The sequence below is a fragment of the Pteropus medius genome, unplaced genomic scaffold (assembly GCF_902729225.1).
Source record: "Pteropus medius unplaced genomic scaffold, Ma_sr-lr_union100, whole genome shotgun sequence".
NCBI lineage: Eukaryota > Metazoa > Chordata > Mammalia > Chiroptera > Pteropodidae > Pteropus > Pteropus medius.
The window spans coordinates 31,425,882-31,441,857 of NW_024344378.1; the positions used below are offsets into that span (position 1 = coordinate 31,425,882).

At 32.1% G+C, this 15,976-nt stretch overlaps 1 protein-coding gene across 3 annotated transcripts in view; it reads left to right on the forward strand.

Annotated features, from left to right (window-relative positions):
* Positions 1-15,976, forward strand: part of PRKG1 (protein kinase cGMP-dependent 1) — a 1,114,039-nt gene extending 1,098,063 nt beyond the window's left edge. For 2 of the 3 annotated variants that reach the window (XM_039871820.1, XM_039871819.1), the window contains exons 15-18: positions 6,670-6,792; positions 6,877-6,939; positions 8,216-8,282; positions 11,442-15,968. In XM_039871820.1, coding sequence (XP_039727754.1) covers positions 6,670-6,792; positions 6,877-6,939; positions 8,216-8,282; positions 11,442-11,540 — 352 coding nt within the window. In that variant the 3' untranslated portion in view covers positions 11,541-15,968. Of the gene's footprint in view, positions 1-6,669; positions 6,793-6,876; positions 6,940-8,215; positions 8,283-11,441 lie in introns of all 3 variants that reach the window. The other variant, XM_039871821.1, reaches the window with a different exon arrangement.

Sequence of the window (15,976 nt, forward strand, 5' to 3'; positions counted from 1 at the left end):
GAGAATTAGCGGGGTAATCACACTGTAAGGTATAAAAATGTTAAATCACTATATTGTACACCTGAAACTAACATAACTAATATTGTAGAACTATATTTAAATACATGATATTATTCATTCTAAAGAAATTATTTAAAGAATATACGAAAGATTATAAAATCTATTGGCCACTTCTATTAAAAACAAAATATTGGAGCAAATAAGCTTTGAAATTCTTATATGATATGCAATTTCATGAAAGCAAGACATATAACTATTTATAAACAAAAATTTATATCATAATTTTGTTTTTCAATAGCTATTATTAAAACCTCAGATCATTAATATAAAGACTATGAGAGGTGGCTGTTTTACCTAATGCATGGAAACCAACAGAGAATTAAGCATAAAGAAGAAACAAAGGAACGAGATCAAACTTTAATAAAAATAACATACCTGATAAAGACTTTAAAGTAATGGCTATAAAGATGCTCACCAAACTCAGAAGAAGAATGGATGGACAGTGAGAACTTTAAGAAAGAAAAAAAATATAAGAAAGTTAAAAGCAGAAGTAACAGAGGCTAAAGAATGCATTAACTGAAGTGAACAATATACTATAGTAGTTAAACAGTAGACTAGATGAAACAGAAAAAGGGATCAGTGAACTCGAAGACACAGTAGTGAAATTCACTCAATTAGAGCAGGAAAAAAAGAATGAAGTGAAGATACTTAAAGAGCATGTGTGACAAAATCAAGCAGGCTAACCTTTGCATTACAGGGGTCTCAGGAGGAAGAGAGAGAAAGGGGCAGAAAACTTATTTGAAAAAATAATAGCTGACCACTTCCCTACCCGGGAAAGGGAACAGACATTCAGATCCAAGAATCACAGTTCCAAGTAAGAGGAACCCTAAGAGGCCCTCACTAAGATACAGTATAATTAAAATGTCAGAAGTTAAAGATAAGGAGAGAATCTTAAAAACAGCAAGAGTAAAACACTTGTTACATACAGGAGAACTCATATAAAACTAGCAGCATATTTTTAGACAGAAACTGCAAATCAGAAGGGAATAGCATGATATATTTAAAATTCTGAAAGAAAAAAACCTAAAACTTGGCAAAGTTATTCAGAGTTGAGATATGAAGAGTTTTCCAGATGAACAAATGCTAAAGGAGTTAATCACTACTAAACTGAACCTACAGAAAAAAAATGTTAAGGGACTTCTTTAAGTTGAAAAGAAAGGGTGCTAATTAATAACAAGAATACACATGAAAGTAAAATTTCACTAGTAAAGATTAACATAAGGTAGTAGAGTAATTACTTAAAGTGAGTATGAAGGTTAAAAGAAAAAAAGTAGTAAACACTATGACTACAATAATTAGTTAAAGGATACACAAGATTTAAAGATGTAAAATGTGACATCAAAAACAAAATATTTGGGAGAGTAGTAAAAATGCAGATCTTTAGAATGTGTTCAAACTTGAATTGTTACCAACTTAAAATAGATTGTTATATGATCTAGCAATTCCACTTCCAGATCTTTATTCGAAGAAAATGAAAACACTAATTCGAAAAGATACAGTTACCCTTATGTTTATTGCAGCATTATTTATAATAGCCAAGACATGGAAACAACCAAGTATCCAATGATAGATGAATGAATAAAGAAAATGTGGAATATATATACAATAGAATGTTATTCAGCCATAAAAAGGAAGGAATTTTTGCTATTTGTAGAAACATAGATGGACCTGGAGAGCATTATGCTAAGTGAAATAAGTCAGACAGAGAAAGGCAAATACCATGTGATCTCACTTACATGTGGAATCTAAAATAAAACAAAATTGAGTTCATAGATACAGAGAACAAATTAGTGGTTCTCAGAGAGTAAAGGGTTGACAAAATGAGCGAAGAGGGTCAAAAGGTATAAATTTCCAGTTATAAAATTAATAAGTCATGGGACTGTAACATATAGCATGGTGACTATAGTTAATAATACTGCAGTACACATTTGAAAATTGCGAAGAGAGTAGATCTTAAAAGTTCTCATGACAAGAAAAAAATTGTAACTATATATGGTGATGGATATTTACTGTGGTAAACACTGTGGTAATCGTTTTGTAATATATGCAAATATTGAAGAATTACATTATACACATGAAACAATATTATGTTATATGTCAGTTATATCTCAATAAAATACATAAATAAATTATCTTAGCACCCATTTTGAGAAACAGAGAAAGACTTTGAGTCAAAGATAGAGTAAAAACATTTTTATTTTAGTTTTTCCTTCTGCCCAATGGCAAGGAATGGAGTATGGGAAGGTGAGAGATGGGAGTGTAGGAAGGTAAGAATAAAACAAGAAAATCTCTAGCTACAATGAAAGTTTCACCAACCATACATGCCAAACACTCTGAAGTGTGGAACATTATTAGGAACTGTGATGAAAACCCTATGACCACAAAGTGATATGGTCCTGAATGTCATATCTAATAATTTTTGTAATTAAAAAAATTAATTACAGTTGACATACAATATTATGTTAGTTTCAGGTGTACAACAGTGATCAGACATTCATATAACTTATGAAGTGATCACCCCAATAAATCTAGCCTTCTTCTGACACCTCTAATGACTTTTGATGGAAATAAAATTTGGAAGTATAGATGGACCTTAAAAAAAGCAAGGAATGTTTATGGAGATCTATATAAACACTACAGAATGGTAGAGGAACTGAGGTGAAGCAAATCTCATACAGATATACTAATTGTCTTTTTTAAGGACTATCATGTTGGCCAATAAGTGAAAGGGAGCAAATAAAGAGAGAATAGCAGTGAAGTGACTACAGGATTTCAGATAACATGGTATGGCTTTTCTATGAACCATGTGACCCCCTGAACACCAAGAATTGAGGGCAAGTAAAATAAATGATCTGGTGAGAGATTTCCTAAGTTAACAAATTCTAGTGAAGAATGCTAAATTTTCTACTTTCTCCTATCTTTCTAACCTTATTCTGTTCTTCTGGAGTAGCTAGCCCCACTTAAAGATGAGTAATAATCAGGGACTCATTTCTTACCTGTCTCAAAGCTACAGCCCCGTTCTGTACACACCATTCATATTTTATTTACTGGTTATGTTCAAGCATCATCACCACCCACCACCTGACTCAAGAAAAGATGAACTCATCTCCAGTTTCAAGTTTAGATTTAATTAATTATTCCAGTCACACAGAATTCTCCTAGTGATTGGCATTGATTTGCTTGGACACACAATTTAAACTGGTTAAAAAAGATTTAAAAGAAAAAAAAATCAATACAAATTCATGGAGAATTCTCAGTGCCTTTAGTAGGCTCTCAGTAAATAATTATTGAATATATGTAAGTCCCTATTTCCATTGGCAGTAGTCTTACTGCTGAGAGGCGAAATAGACAGGATAAAGCCAACACTGAGATATGGTAAAACCAAACCTGGAAACAAATTGGGTCACTGAGCCTCTGATCCTACCAGGTCTAGAGTTTGCCCTACCTCTGGACTGCCATGTACTCGAATAAATACCCTTATTGTTTTAATCAGTTTAAACTGGTATTTTCTGTTAATTATGACTGAAGGATGCATAAGCAAAAGACAGCTAAATAACACATGAGAAATGAATCAAAGAAACGTAGGTGTTCAGACAAATTGTTAGCTACAATTTCTTTGAGATGGTTGAAAGTATGTTCTAAGAAGTAACCACAAAGGTATCTGCAATGGTACACAGATAAAAAGAGAAATAAATCAGCAAAGCTTAGGAACACTGCAGAACTAAGTCATATTATAAGCAACAGAAAATAGAATAACGGCTATCAAAACCCAGCCAGAGAGATAGTAGATAGACTTGAGAAAAACAATGAAAAAGAAAAAAGGATATAGAAATTATTACGAAAAGAGAATATAGAAGTCAAAGGACATAGAAAAAAAATGATATATATGAAGAGACTATAAATGGGATAGAAAAACATATTCAATTACATAATAGAAAATTCATGACATAAAGACGAGTCCTTAGTGTATCTTTTCGATTAGCAGTAACAATAGGGAAATGGATACCATCACATGTCCTAGTACAACTTTCTAATCTCAATGATAAGTAATAACCACATGGGTATCTGAGTCACAAAAGCATGTCACGTATGGGGCCAGGAGTGAGGATTAGAGTTCATGTCGGCTTCCACCTTTCATAGTACCTTTGATACCAAAAGACAGTATATTAAGAACGATGTAGTTCTGGGGGAAACAAAGAGTATAATTCGAGTAATTTATACCAAGTTAAGTTATTCTTAACGTATAAAGACAGCATATAAAGAATGTACCCAAGGCCTTTCTTAAAAACGCTACTGTATGACCAAGTCAACTAAGAGATGAATCAAAATAAAACTAAGGAATAAAGAAACTGCTAAAAGGATTGGTGATGAGCTTTGAATCTGATTAGTTAGAACTTAGGTTAAATAATTTAATTTTGATTATTAAACAGAAAGAAAATGTTATAATCTTTGGCAACCTTAAACTGTCACTAAAATCAACAAAAGTTAAGGTGAGTGAGAAAAGATAAGAATAACTATAGGCATGCCTATTTCTCATCATTCATAATTATGAATCCTAAGTATTTTTTTTACAGCTTAATTATATCAGTACAAAAAAAGCCTCAAAATTCGAAGTTTAAAAAAAATGTTTTCCTGATTTAATGTTTCAGGAACTAATATTGTTGGTGAAGAAGCACATATTTGAAATTTAGCATTTCTTTCAGTTTTACTCGTCAGGTTAACTTTAAATCGATTACCTTTTTATTTTAAAAAGCATGTATGGTATAACCCTGTGTCTCTCTATCTACATAGAGAGATATATAAAATTATATTTAACAATATTAATTACTATTAACATTTTGAGATGTTGTGTGATTATTACTTTTTTTCTAATTGTAAATGTTTTATATATTGCATGAATATCTTGGACTGGATATACATTGCTTATAAAAAACACAAAAGTTATCTTAAATAAATGATTTTTGTTATCTTTCTAAGATAAATAAATACAAAAACAAAAGTATAAATTAGGGAAACATTAACTGACAACAAAAATATCTAAAATGTGGTTCTTAAAATAAAATTAGAACCAGCAAGTTAAGAGAGTAAAGAGAATACTCAATTGTAACATTACAGAAAGAAGAAATTTCTTAAATACTAAGAGAATATTAAATAAAATGTCATATTTATAAATTTTTTAAAGTGATTTAAAATGGACACGTAATTACTAGCTAATGACATATTTAAAGTAAATAGAAAGTACTTGTCACAGAAAATTGGGATGAAAACTCAAAGCAGATACCATCACGGTTCTCAGCACAAGCAAATCTACCACTCCCTATTTTAAGCAACTCATTGTTTGCAGCCTGCTCAATCGTTTAATAAAGAAATAATTTGAACTGCTATTAAACATTATAGACAAAATAATTATGTCATATTTTTCCCCCAAAGACATCATGAGCCCTGTATTAGTAAAATAATGAATTTCCAAAGAAATTATTTTCCAAGGTATATCATAGTCTCCCCTATGAACTGAGAAATTTGATGCAACTGACTTTAAATCACCTCTATAAACCCTGATCCTAGCACAAAACCACACTCCGAGGATGGTTAGGTAAATAAACTAACAAATCTGGTCCATGTGGGCTTGGATATTACATCTTTCCTTACAAAGAGGATGCCTTGTGTTAGGTTATCTACTGAGAACTGATGAACAGGAAGGAAAGGATAGAAGGAGTACTACTATTCCATAGAAGCATTAGTTTAACAGATATTTACCGACCACTTACTGTGTGCCAAGCATCCTACTAAACTCTGAGAATATCAGTGGATAACAAAATTTAGTCTGGAAAGGAAGACAGATAATAAAACAAATAATCACACAAATGAAGAAGTAATTACAAAGCATAATAAGTGATATAAAGAGTGCTATAAGAGAAAAGGAGAAAAGAAAAACAGAAAGGAGAGTATGATGAGGGACATTAGATAAAGTTTAAATTTGATAATTGTATTATGTTGATTGATTTAGGTTTCGTGATTAGTTATATTAGTGGATTAGAGTAGGCCTTTTTCAGGAAGCAACATAACACTTAAGACCTGATAAATGAGGCATTAACCAGATAAACTTGGGAAGAACCTTCTGGACAAAATAAATAGCTCCTTGAGGGTTGAAAAATGTGTGGTATTTCAGAGAAATAGAAGGCAGATATTCCTGAATCCTAGTAAGCGAGGGGAGTGATGCCATGACATGGAGTCCTATCACTGATGTTCTTATAGCCCTTTCTAATAATTTTGGATTCCATCCCAAGTGTAATCAGTGAGATGTGAAGTATGAGAAAGAACTGAAAAGTGGAAGAGGCTTCTTAAATGACTAAGGACAGCAAGAGGGGTTAGATACCTGCCTTAAAAAGAAATGGGGATACAGTAGACAAACAACCCATTTATGTTTTGCTAAGTAATTTACTTGGAAAGGTTTTCACACTGTTTGCTATTAATCAAGTTTCATTCCAGTATCACTCCAAATATAAGCCCAAAATAAATATTGATGTCATTTATAAAGTTATAATAATTTAAGTTTTCTTATTTAGAAAATAAAAGTAATATGTCTTCTCATGTTTCTCATTCTTGCAGCCCACCTTTCTCAGGCCCAGATCCTATGAAAACCTATAACATCATATTGAGGGGCATTGACATGATAGAATTTCCAAAGAAGATTGTCAAAAATGCTGCTAATTTAATTAAAAAACTATGCAGGTAAGCATTTCAACCGCATTATTTTTGGAAGGTTTATAATGTGAAAAAAATTAGATCCCTTATCGACTATTATTTTATTTTTAGGGACAATCCATCAGAAAGATTGGGGAATTTGAAAAATGGAGTAAAAGACATTCAAAAGCACAAGTAAGTATTCTTCCCTTATAATTTTAGGTTTGAAAGGTCAGAAAACCTGACAAGCATTTCCCCAAACTATTGTTGTTGTTGTTTTTTTTAAGTTAGTGGTTGCATAACTGATACAATTAGCATATAAAAACATCCAATGGGAGATGCAGACTAGTTAGCCTTTTTATTAAAAGGCTTCCTGGTTCTGTGTCTGGAACTTTAGATATTCTAACTCTGTGACATGCCTAACAACAGATCGCTGAATTCCGTTTCTTCCAACTCACAATAACTAGTTTTTTTTTCCTCTCTGGCACAAAGAGGAAATGTATATTCTAATTCTGGAACTCTATTCCCTACCAAGTATTAAACACAAAAGTCTTCTGCCATATCATGCCTCATTTCCTACTAGATCAAAATATATTTTCCCAACCATTTCCTAATTAGGTGATATGACAAAGAAAAGAAAAAAAAGTAGAGTACAGTCTTTTTAAACAATTGCAGCATCTTAAATATCAGACTTTACCTATCCATGTTGACTAGATGTTCTGAGGCTAAATTTAAGACCAAATTGATTTTTCTCTATTAGTCTGTTTCCATAACATTCACAGGAAATTCATATCTCTACTAGAGGAACTTATTTAGCAAAATACCTATGAACATCTAAAAGGCCTGCTAAGAATTTGGTGTAAGCATTTGCTAATGGTGAACTCTTTCAAAGACAAAAAACAAAACAAAACCAACCTACTAAACAAACAAATAAAAAATCCTTCATATTATTTGGTTATTTGGTCCTCATTTTCACAGAAAAGCTGTACATAGAATACCTTCATTGTATTAAAATAGAAAAAAAGGAGGAAAATGAGATGTGTCGAGACCAATACAACAACGTGAAAGGACTGAGGCTACCTACTGAATCAGGTGCAAAGATGGAAAGATAATTCTCTGTTCTAAATTGCCATGCCTAGATTCTATTTACCTCCTTAAAATAAAATATCCTGGAAGGTACAGGGCCAAGCATATTATGACATTCATTAAGTTATAATGATAGTGTAGGAACAAGGTCATACAGATATTATGACTGAAATTACTAGAATAAAAAAGAGGTGCTAATTGGTGTTTACAACTGACAATTTTTTAAAATACGTATTCCACCAAATAAGGTAATAAAGAACATTTTTGTCACATTGAACATGTTTACCTACCTGCTTTCCATCCGTCATGGACATCATATATGTCGCAATGAAAAGGTTGTAGCTGAGACGAAATGCCTTTAACTCTCTACTTTTTCCTTTCCTAGATGGTTTGAGGGCTTTAATTGGGAAGGCTTAAGAAAAGGCACCTTGACACCTCCTATAATACCAAGTGTAAGTAGACTTTCTAGGTTGTAATTATGTGTCACATGTGAAGGTGTTTATGTCAGTCATCAAAGACTTGTTATTTCTAAAGTGTTATTCTATGATCAGATTAAATAACTATAACCATTTTTAATGGTTAAAAAATGACATCTAAAATTCATATAAAAATGACATCTAAAATTAAAGTTTAAAAACAGATAAGTTAGGGGATAATTATTGTATATGTATTTTACTGCTACCTTTTTAAACTATTCATTCTAAGTTTCTTTTATTTATGAATGAAAGTTGACTTTTAGTATGATAAGTGTTAAATATATACTGCTGTAGACAGAAGAGTGTAATAAATCTCCAACAATCAGGTTCCTTTTTTTTCTAATAATATATAAACTTTATACATTATTGACTAAGAAAAATAATACATTAACAACTTTAATATCCATATTCATGTGTTACCAGAAATACGTATATTTTAAATTTCTGTACCTATGTGTTCTCTCTATATAAGCTACAGTAAGTTCTTAATAATTTAGTGTGTATGTGAGTATACCTGGGTGAGTTAGGACAATGTGTTACTATTTTCTGTTTATGATTCTATTTTACTCTCTACCTTACTCTTTCCCAAGAGCCTAACCCATAAGGACCACATTAAAGCATTCCTTTGCCCTCTGTTTCTTGGTTGGGTTTGGTCAACAGTTCAGCAACCATTTTCAACAGCTATTGATTCCTGGCCAATATTGATTCATTTATGCCCCCCACATAGTTCCTCCTCTCTTAATCCCATATTCTCCCCCACCCCCATCAATTTCAAACTATCCTACAAAGCTACAATAATCAAAACAGTATAGTACTGGCAGAAAAATAGACACACAGACAAATAAAACAGAATTGAGAGCCCAGAAATAAATCTGCACACTTTTGGGCAACTAATTTTCAAAAAAGAAGCCAAGAACATACAATGGAGAAAGGAAAACCTTTTCAATAAATGGCATTGGGAAAATTGGAAAGCCACATGCAAAATGAAACTAGACTGCTATCTGAAACCATACACAAAAATTAATTAAAAATGGATTAAAGACTTGAATATAAGATCTGAAACAAAATATATGGAAGAAGACATTGGTATTGAACTTATGGACTTTGGTCTCAAAGGGGTTTTTGTGAACTTTACCCCAAAAGCAAGGGAAGTAAAAGCAAAAATAAATAAATGGGACTAGATCAAGCTAAAAAGCTTCTGCACAGCAAAAGAAATCATCGACAAAACAAAAAGGCAACCAACTGAATGAAAGAAGATATTTTCAAAACTATACCTCCAATAAGGGGCTAATATCCAAAATATATAAAGAACTCATACAACTCAATCAAGAAAAATAAATTAATTAAAAAAATGAATGGAGGACCTGAACAGACACTTTTCTAAAGAAGACGTACAGCTAGCCAATAGATATATAAAAAGATGCTCAACCTCACTAGCTATAAGGGAAATGCAAATCAAAACCACAGTGAGATACTACCTCACACCTGATAGAATGGCTATTAAGAATAAGACAAGAAATAAGTGTTGGAGAGGTTACAGAGAAAAAGGAACACTTGTACGCTGCTGGTGGGAATGTAAATTGTGCAGCCTCTGTGGAAAACAATATGGAGGATCTTCAAAAAATTAAAAATAAAGCTACTCTATGACCCAGTAGTCTCTCTTCTGGGTATCTAGCCAAAAAATTAGAAAACACTTATTCAAAAAGATATATGTACTTCTATGTTCACTGCAGTATTATTCACAATAGCCAAGACGTGGAAACAACCTAAGAGTCCTTTCACAGATGGATAAGGAAGATGTGGTACATATATACAGTAGAATACTATTTGGCCATACAAAAGACAAAATATTGCCCTATATTACTTTGAAGCACTCCCAGGCATTACTGTGATCTTTTATCCTTCCATCAGGATCTAAAAGATACAGAATTCCTTTTCTTAACTCTTTCTTAACACATCAAAGTTTTTTGTTAAATAGCCAGTCTAAGTGTTTATAGTATATTAACTTGAAAGAGATTTCAATTGATAGTGTTTATATTTTTATTCATTACTGCATCTAATAAAAAGCGCTGCTTCTTAACTAAGGGAGATAGGCTGCTTTGTGGTCCAGACCCCTTCATTTATATACTTTCTTTTTCTGAACTCAGGACTGCTCTTTATACAGAAATATTTTCTCTGCTTCTAAGATTTATTTCTTTGCTAATATCCATTTATTCACAAAACAAAAATATCATTACCATGTCTCATATTACAGATTCTAATTACATTCATGAAGTTTTGTTTTTAGAACAAGTGTAGAATGAGAAACTCAGAGGAGTGAATAGTAAGCCTAATTTATTCCAATCTCAATTTATCAAGGGTCTCCTTTTATGCCGTAGTACTATTAAATGGGGACATATATATTTGTAAAAGGTTTTAAATATTATAGAATATGAGGGAAAATAAAATGTGTTTCTTCACTACTTTTACCAATGCTCTACAGATTGGACTTTGCCTAGTAAATTTGCAAAAGTTTTGCTTGAGTTTAGAAATGGCTTTTTATTATGCTTAGAAGACACAAAAATTCTTAAGATAACCTACGAGGCTCTATGTGACCTGATGCCTGCCTATTTCTCATTCCAGTTCCTTCCTCTCTTATACAGCAGCCTTGTTGGCTTCTTTTGGTAACTTCACAGCATGAAGTTCTCTCTCTCTCACCCAGGACCATTGCACATGCTATGTCCTCGTTATCAAACTTATTGATACTTAGGTTTAAAATAACACTTTTTCACATAGGCTTTCCACTTATACTCTCATGGTATTTTGTATTTTTTTTTTCATAGCAATAACCAAAATTTAAAAGAAATAATCGTAAAAAATATATAGCTAATTATAATCGTAAAAAATATATAGCTAATTACAATTTATTCCTTACTAGAGTATAAACTCCATGAGGGCAAGAATTATGTCTATTTTTAGTCACCACTGTTACCACACACACCGCGCCCCCCCTCATGCAACAAAGCACAAAATATGCCACTTAGTCGACACTCAAAAAATAGTCATTGATTAGGGAATAAATAAAGAATGCTATTTAGCATGTAATTTTACTAAAAACATCAGACATCTTTTTGCTGTTCATTTTCTCATTTCTAGGTTGCATCACCCACAGACACAAGCAATTTTGACAGTTTCCCTGAGGACAATGATGAACCACCACCTGATGACAACTCAGGATGGGACATAGACTTCTAACATATTTCTCTTACCTGCTTCTGCCTTGCTGAAGACAGCTTTTTCTGAGACACAGCTGCCAGCAGACCTGAGGGAAAGAGAGAAGATTTAGTGCTCGGGGTCACCATGATGCCTTTGATTGATGCTGCTCCAGTAACTACAGTGGCATTAGGACTTATCGTTTAGATGACAATAGCGCTCTTTACACGTTTTCTGTTTGAACCTAAAAATAGCAGTTGACATGGTGGTCCTGAAGCAAAGCCTTTCACCAGTAAAGAGATGTTTTCTATTGTTGCAATTATCTTGCTTTGCTCTGATTATCATTTGAAAGACTGTAAGAAACACTTCGATCTAGTAAAAGAGTCTGTACCTTACTAGAATTATCGAGATCAAAAAATAATATATTGGGTACGATAGATTTCTATGTTACAAAAACTGGGCTCTCCTCTTTCTTCAAGGGAGGGTCATGGGATCTATTACCGCAGGCCGGTGTATATACCATACAAAAGAGGACCACACATCTGTTGGTCACAGTTCATGTCAAACCAGTGGTAGCAGTTTCATGATTTTATTTCCCAGCAGAGTTGATGACAAGACTGAATGTTACCTTTCCTTTCTGACATTTAAAAATTGATATGTTAAAAGCACAACTGCTATAGATTCTGCTGAGAACTCTCATAGCAGGTATATATGCGTTTTCACAGAGGATTGAAAAAACTACATGCATGATATTTGTTTCTTTCTGACAAATTGGCATGAGAGTGGAAAAAAGCAATTCACAATCATTTCATATTTTTTAAAATATTGTGCTTCAAGATGGTCCTGGAAATAAGTGACTAGCAGCCAATTGGTTTTTATTTATTACCTAACACGCCCTCAAACTGAGGCTTAAAATATTCCATTTTATAAAAATAAACCCTTGGGGTCAGGGTGGGGTGGGGTGGAGAGGGATTAAGATTCATCCAAAAATAAAAATAAAAAACTATATAGGTGCTATGTATATCTTTCATCTGTAAATGTCAGTGTCTAAATAGACAACACAAATTCTAATCATTACATGTGTAGCCAGAGACTCGAGCATTTTCACTAAATTTATCAAACCAAACTCCTGTCAGATTTCACTTATACAACATAGTCTAAGGTTGAGAAAGAAAAGTGATTAAAAACCTGTTTGAACTAGCTTCTTGTCTTAGGCCTGAACCAAAAAACAAACAAACAAACAAACAAACAAAACCAAGTAAATAAATAAATAAAAAGAACGAAAGAAAAAGCACAAAACCATTGAGATTTGCAGATTCACTAGATGAGAAACCTTATTTATGTGAGGTTGGGGGACAAGACGAGAACTTGGCCAAGTATTGATTACCTTTTCATGAATTTATGAGTTTATGTGCATATGAAAGTAGGAAGGAAGTAGAGAGGAAAACAAGAATCAGATTTCTTAAAAATAAATTTTAGTTAAAAATATTGCAATCCTGAAATATCATACTACCTAGAAAAGACTAGATTTGAAAATAACAAATTTATTTGCTTTTTTCACATAGGGAAAAGAATCAGCAATTTAAACTGTGTCTGTTGTTGGCAGACCAGTTGACTATTATTAGCTGTCATAAGCAATAGAACCATTAGGAAGCTTTCCTTGGACAAATAGCACCTATACCTACTTAGACAAATACATAACCCTATGAGCTGTCATCCTGATTTAGAACTGTGTGTGAATTTGGTACATTAAATAGAGGTTTGCATTTTTCCAGGAGAGTTTTTTAAAGTCAAACCAATGTAGACCTTTCTGCAAAAAATATGTCCACCTAGATCATTATACTGTATCCAAGAAGGCATATATTATTTTGTTTGATTTTTCATACTAAGACTACTTTAGAATATATCTTATTAAAATATAATAATCTAAGAAATATCTGGAAAATGAAAGTATTAAGGGCATAATATATAGTTAGAATAAAATAAAATTAAAATTTTGATTCTAAGATGTTAGTATTACTCTTGTATTATTGGAGTTTTCCCTCCCTTACAAAGAATTCTCAAAATCAATCTCTTCTCTAAGATATCCAATCCTCCTACAGATTTTAGAATATAAAATTAAAACATATAGGCCTAAAATCCAGCTCTGAATGCTATTTCAGAAGTTTTATATTGCTTTTGATTGGGCTTTTAAAAATATATAATTTCAACATTATAGTCAATGTTCTGTAAATTTTGTTAAAAGATAGAGTAGTTTAGGAATCATCAATTTTGCTATAATATTAAACTTACCTAGTCATTAAGTAAGAGAATCTGCTTCTGAACTTTTCAAATATCCCAGTCACCCCAGAAATTAGCACTTACTATGGATTTTGGAACTGTGGTTCAAGTCTAAGACAACCAGTATGTACAAGTTCTGTGGAGAAGGAAGAAGTAGCATTCAGCACAGTGTATCTGTAGGTCGTTTCGTCCACTTGTTATTGCATCTTTGTTAATTTCATCTGTGGCATTGTGTTAGGATGTCGAAATCACCAAAAACTAAAGATGAACTACATCTTCCAAGAATTACTTACAGAGAACATTTATTTAATTTTCAACATTGAATTTTAAAGATTTAAATCTTGTCTTAATGAGGACACTAGGGCTAATATTCACGATCAGCTTCATAAAGTGCATCTTACTTTACTTCTGAATTTTTTATGCCCCCTCTATTTTCTTACACTAAAGAACATCTGGATAAGTTAGAAGAGTGCCAACCTGTTTGATTTGTTAACTGATTTTCTTGTTAATACTTTGAGTATGGGAATTAAGGGCTTTCTGTGTGTCTTAACTCACAGGAAAACTGAAAACTGCCAAGGAAAGGAACATCATAATATAAAATAGATTGAATACATTAGAAAAAATGATTTCTGGAAAATTGATATGACTTTTACGTTTGTATCTCTTTTCATATTAATAAATGGATCAGACCCATGTGGCATTTAAAACATTTACTTTGATTATATTATTTACAAATAATTTTTACTTAAAATTATGGAATATGCATGTGATCTACACATGTATAATATATAAATTCAACTGTTGCATTTTTCTGGTTTCATTTTTGACATGACTGAACTGATGGTAAACTTAAATTGAAAGTAGTCAGCTACCATATTGAAAATAAGGATTTTAGAACTGATTTTATACATTAGATGTGATCTGTGCATTATCCATAACAATGTTTTCTTTCACAGTAGGACCACAGACAAATATTTATGTAAATAGATATTTTTGTGTGATATTTTGTGGTACATATAACTTTTTTTAGTGTTCACAGCATTATTATTTTATTTTATTTGTATTGAATAATGTTTTTAGGTCCAAGTAGACTTGAATTAATGTCATAATTGTCAGTATTATTGAAAATTATGTCTGTACTGTTATTCATCTATCCCATAGTTTAGAACATGACCTGGCTATCTGGCATTGTTGCAAGTGCCTTAAATTCATGGCATCCTATTAAAAAAGACAAATTTGGTGTTATGCTGCATGACAAAGACAAACACACCTCAAAATGTTGTCCTTTCTTAGCTTGCTGCGTTTTACAGTTCTTTCTGCTAACAATTTATAAGCCTTTATTATATAATATTGATGAATTACAGAAATGATGAAGTTGTTCTCTTATTTCTGTTAAATGTACCAGAGCTGTGTATCTGTTAATGAGATACAGCGTCATTTCTGTGAAATGTATAAATGTATGTGCAGGTCAAATTAATATATGACATATTATCAGTCTGTATACAGGTATACCTGTTTCGCTAAGCTGTGCAGATTCAGTTAAAAAATTAGTACAGTCAAGTTCTAATATAGCTCATTTTATAGACTCCATTAAAGATGATCCAACTCAAAAGAAAAATTGGATAATTACAGCTAATCACACCTCGCTGTGAAACAAATGATTAAAATGTACCTTGGTGCACCACTCAACAAAACAGGATGCTTTCTGAGTTCTTGTATATGCAAATCATTTCTGAGGCAAGTTTTCAACAGACCTAGAAAGCTAAACATTGAAAATGTGTTGTTAGCCCTCCTCTTTATCTGACCCTGAATCAATAGTCAGAGCTCTAGGACCTTAACAATGACTCGAAGGTTCAGGCTTTCCGAGAAAAGGGACATTTCTTTAAGCGTCATCTATCAAATTTATTTCAATGTATGATGTTTTTACAACTAGTCAGTTCTTTTGTACTATTACAGCTATCGTTATTTGATTGTCCTCTTACAATTTGTTCTACATGAAAGAGTTCTTTGTTAGTCAGAATGCAACAACTGTCATCAAATGGTCATTGACTACTTGCACTCTTTTGATGTAGATTAAAAACTTTTTCATAAATTTAACCTGCTTTGATTTGCTCTGTATTTTTCCTGCAGCTGTAATTGCCGAGTGCCTGTTGTATACTTTATAGAGTTGAAATAAAAAAAAAATAATTACTTTTGAA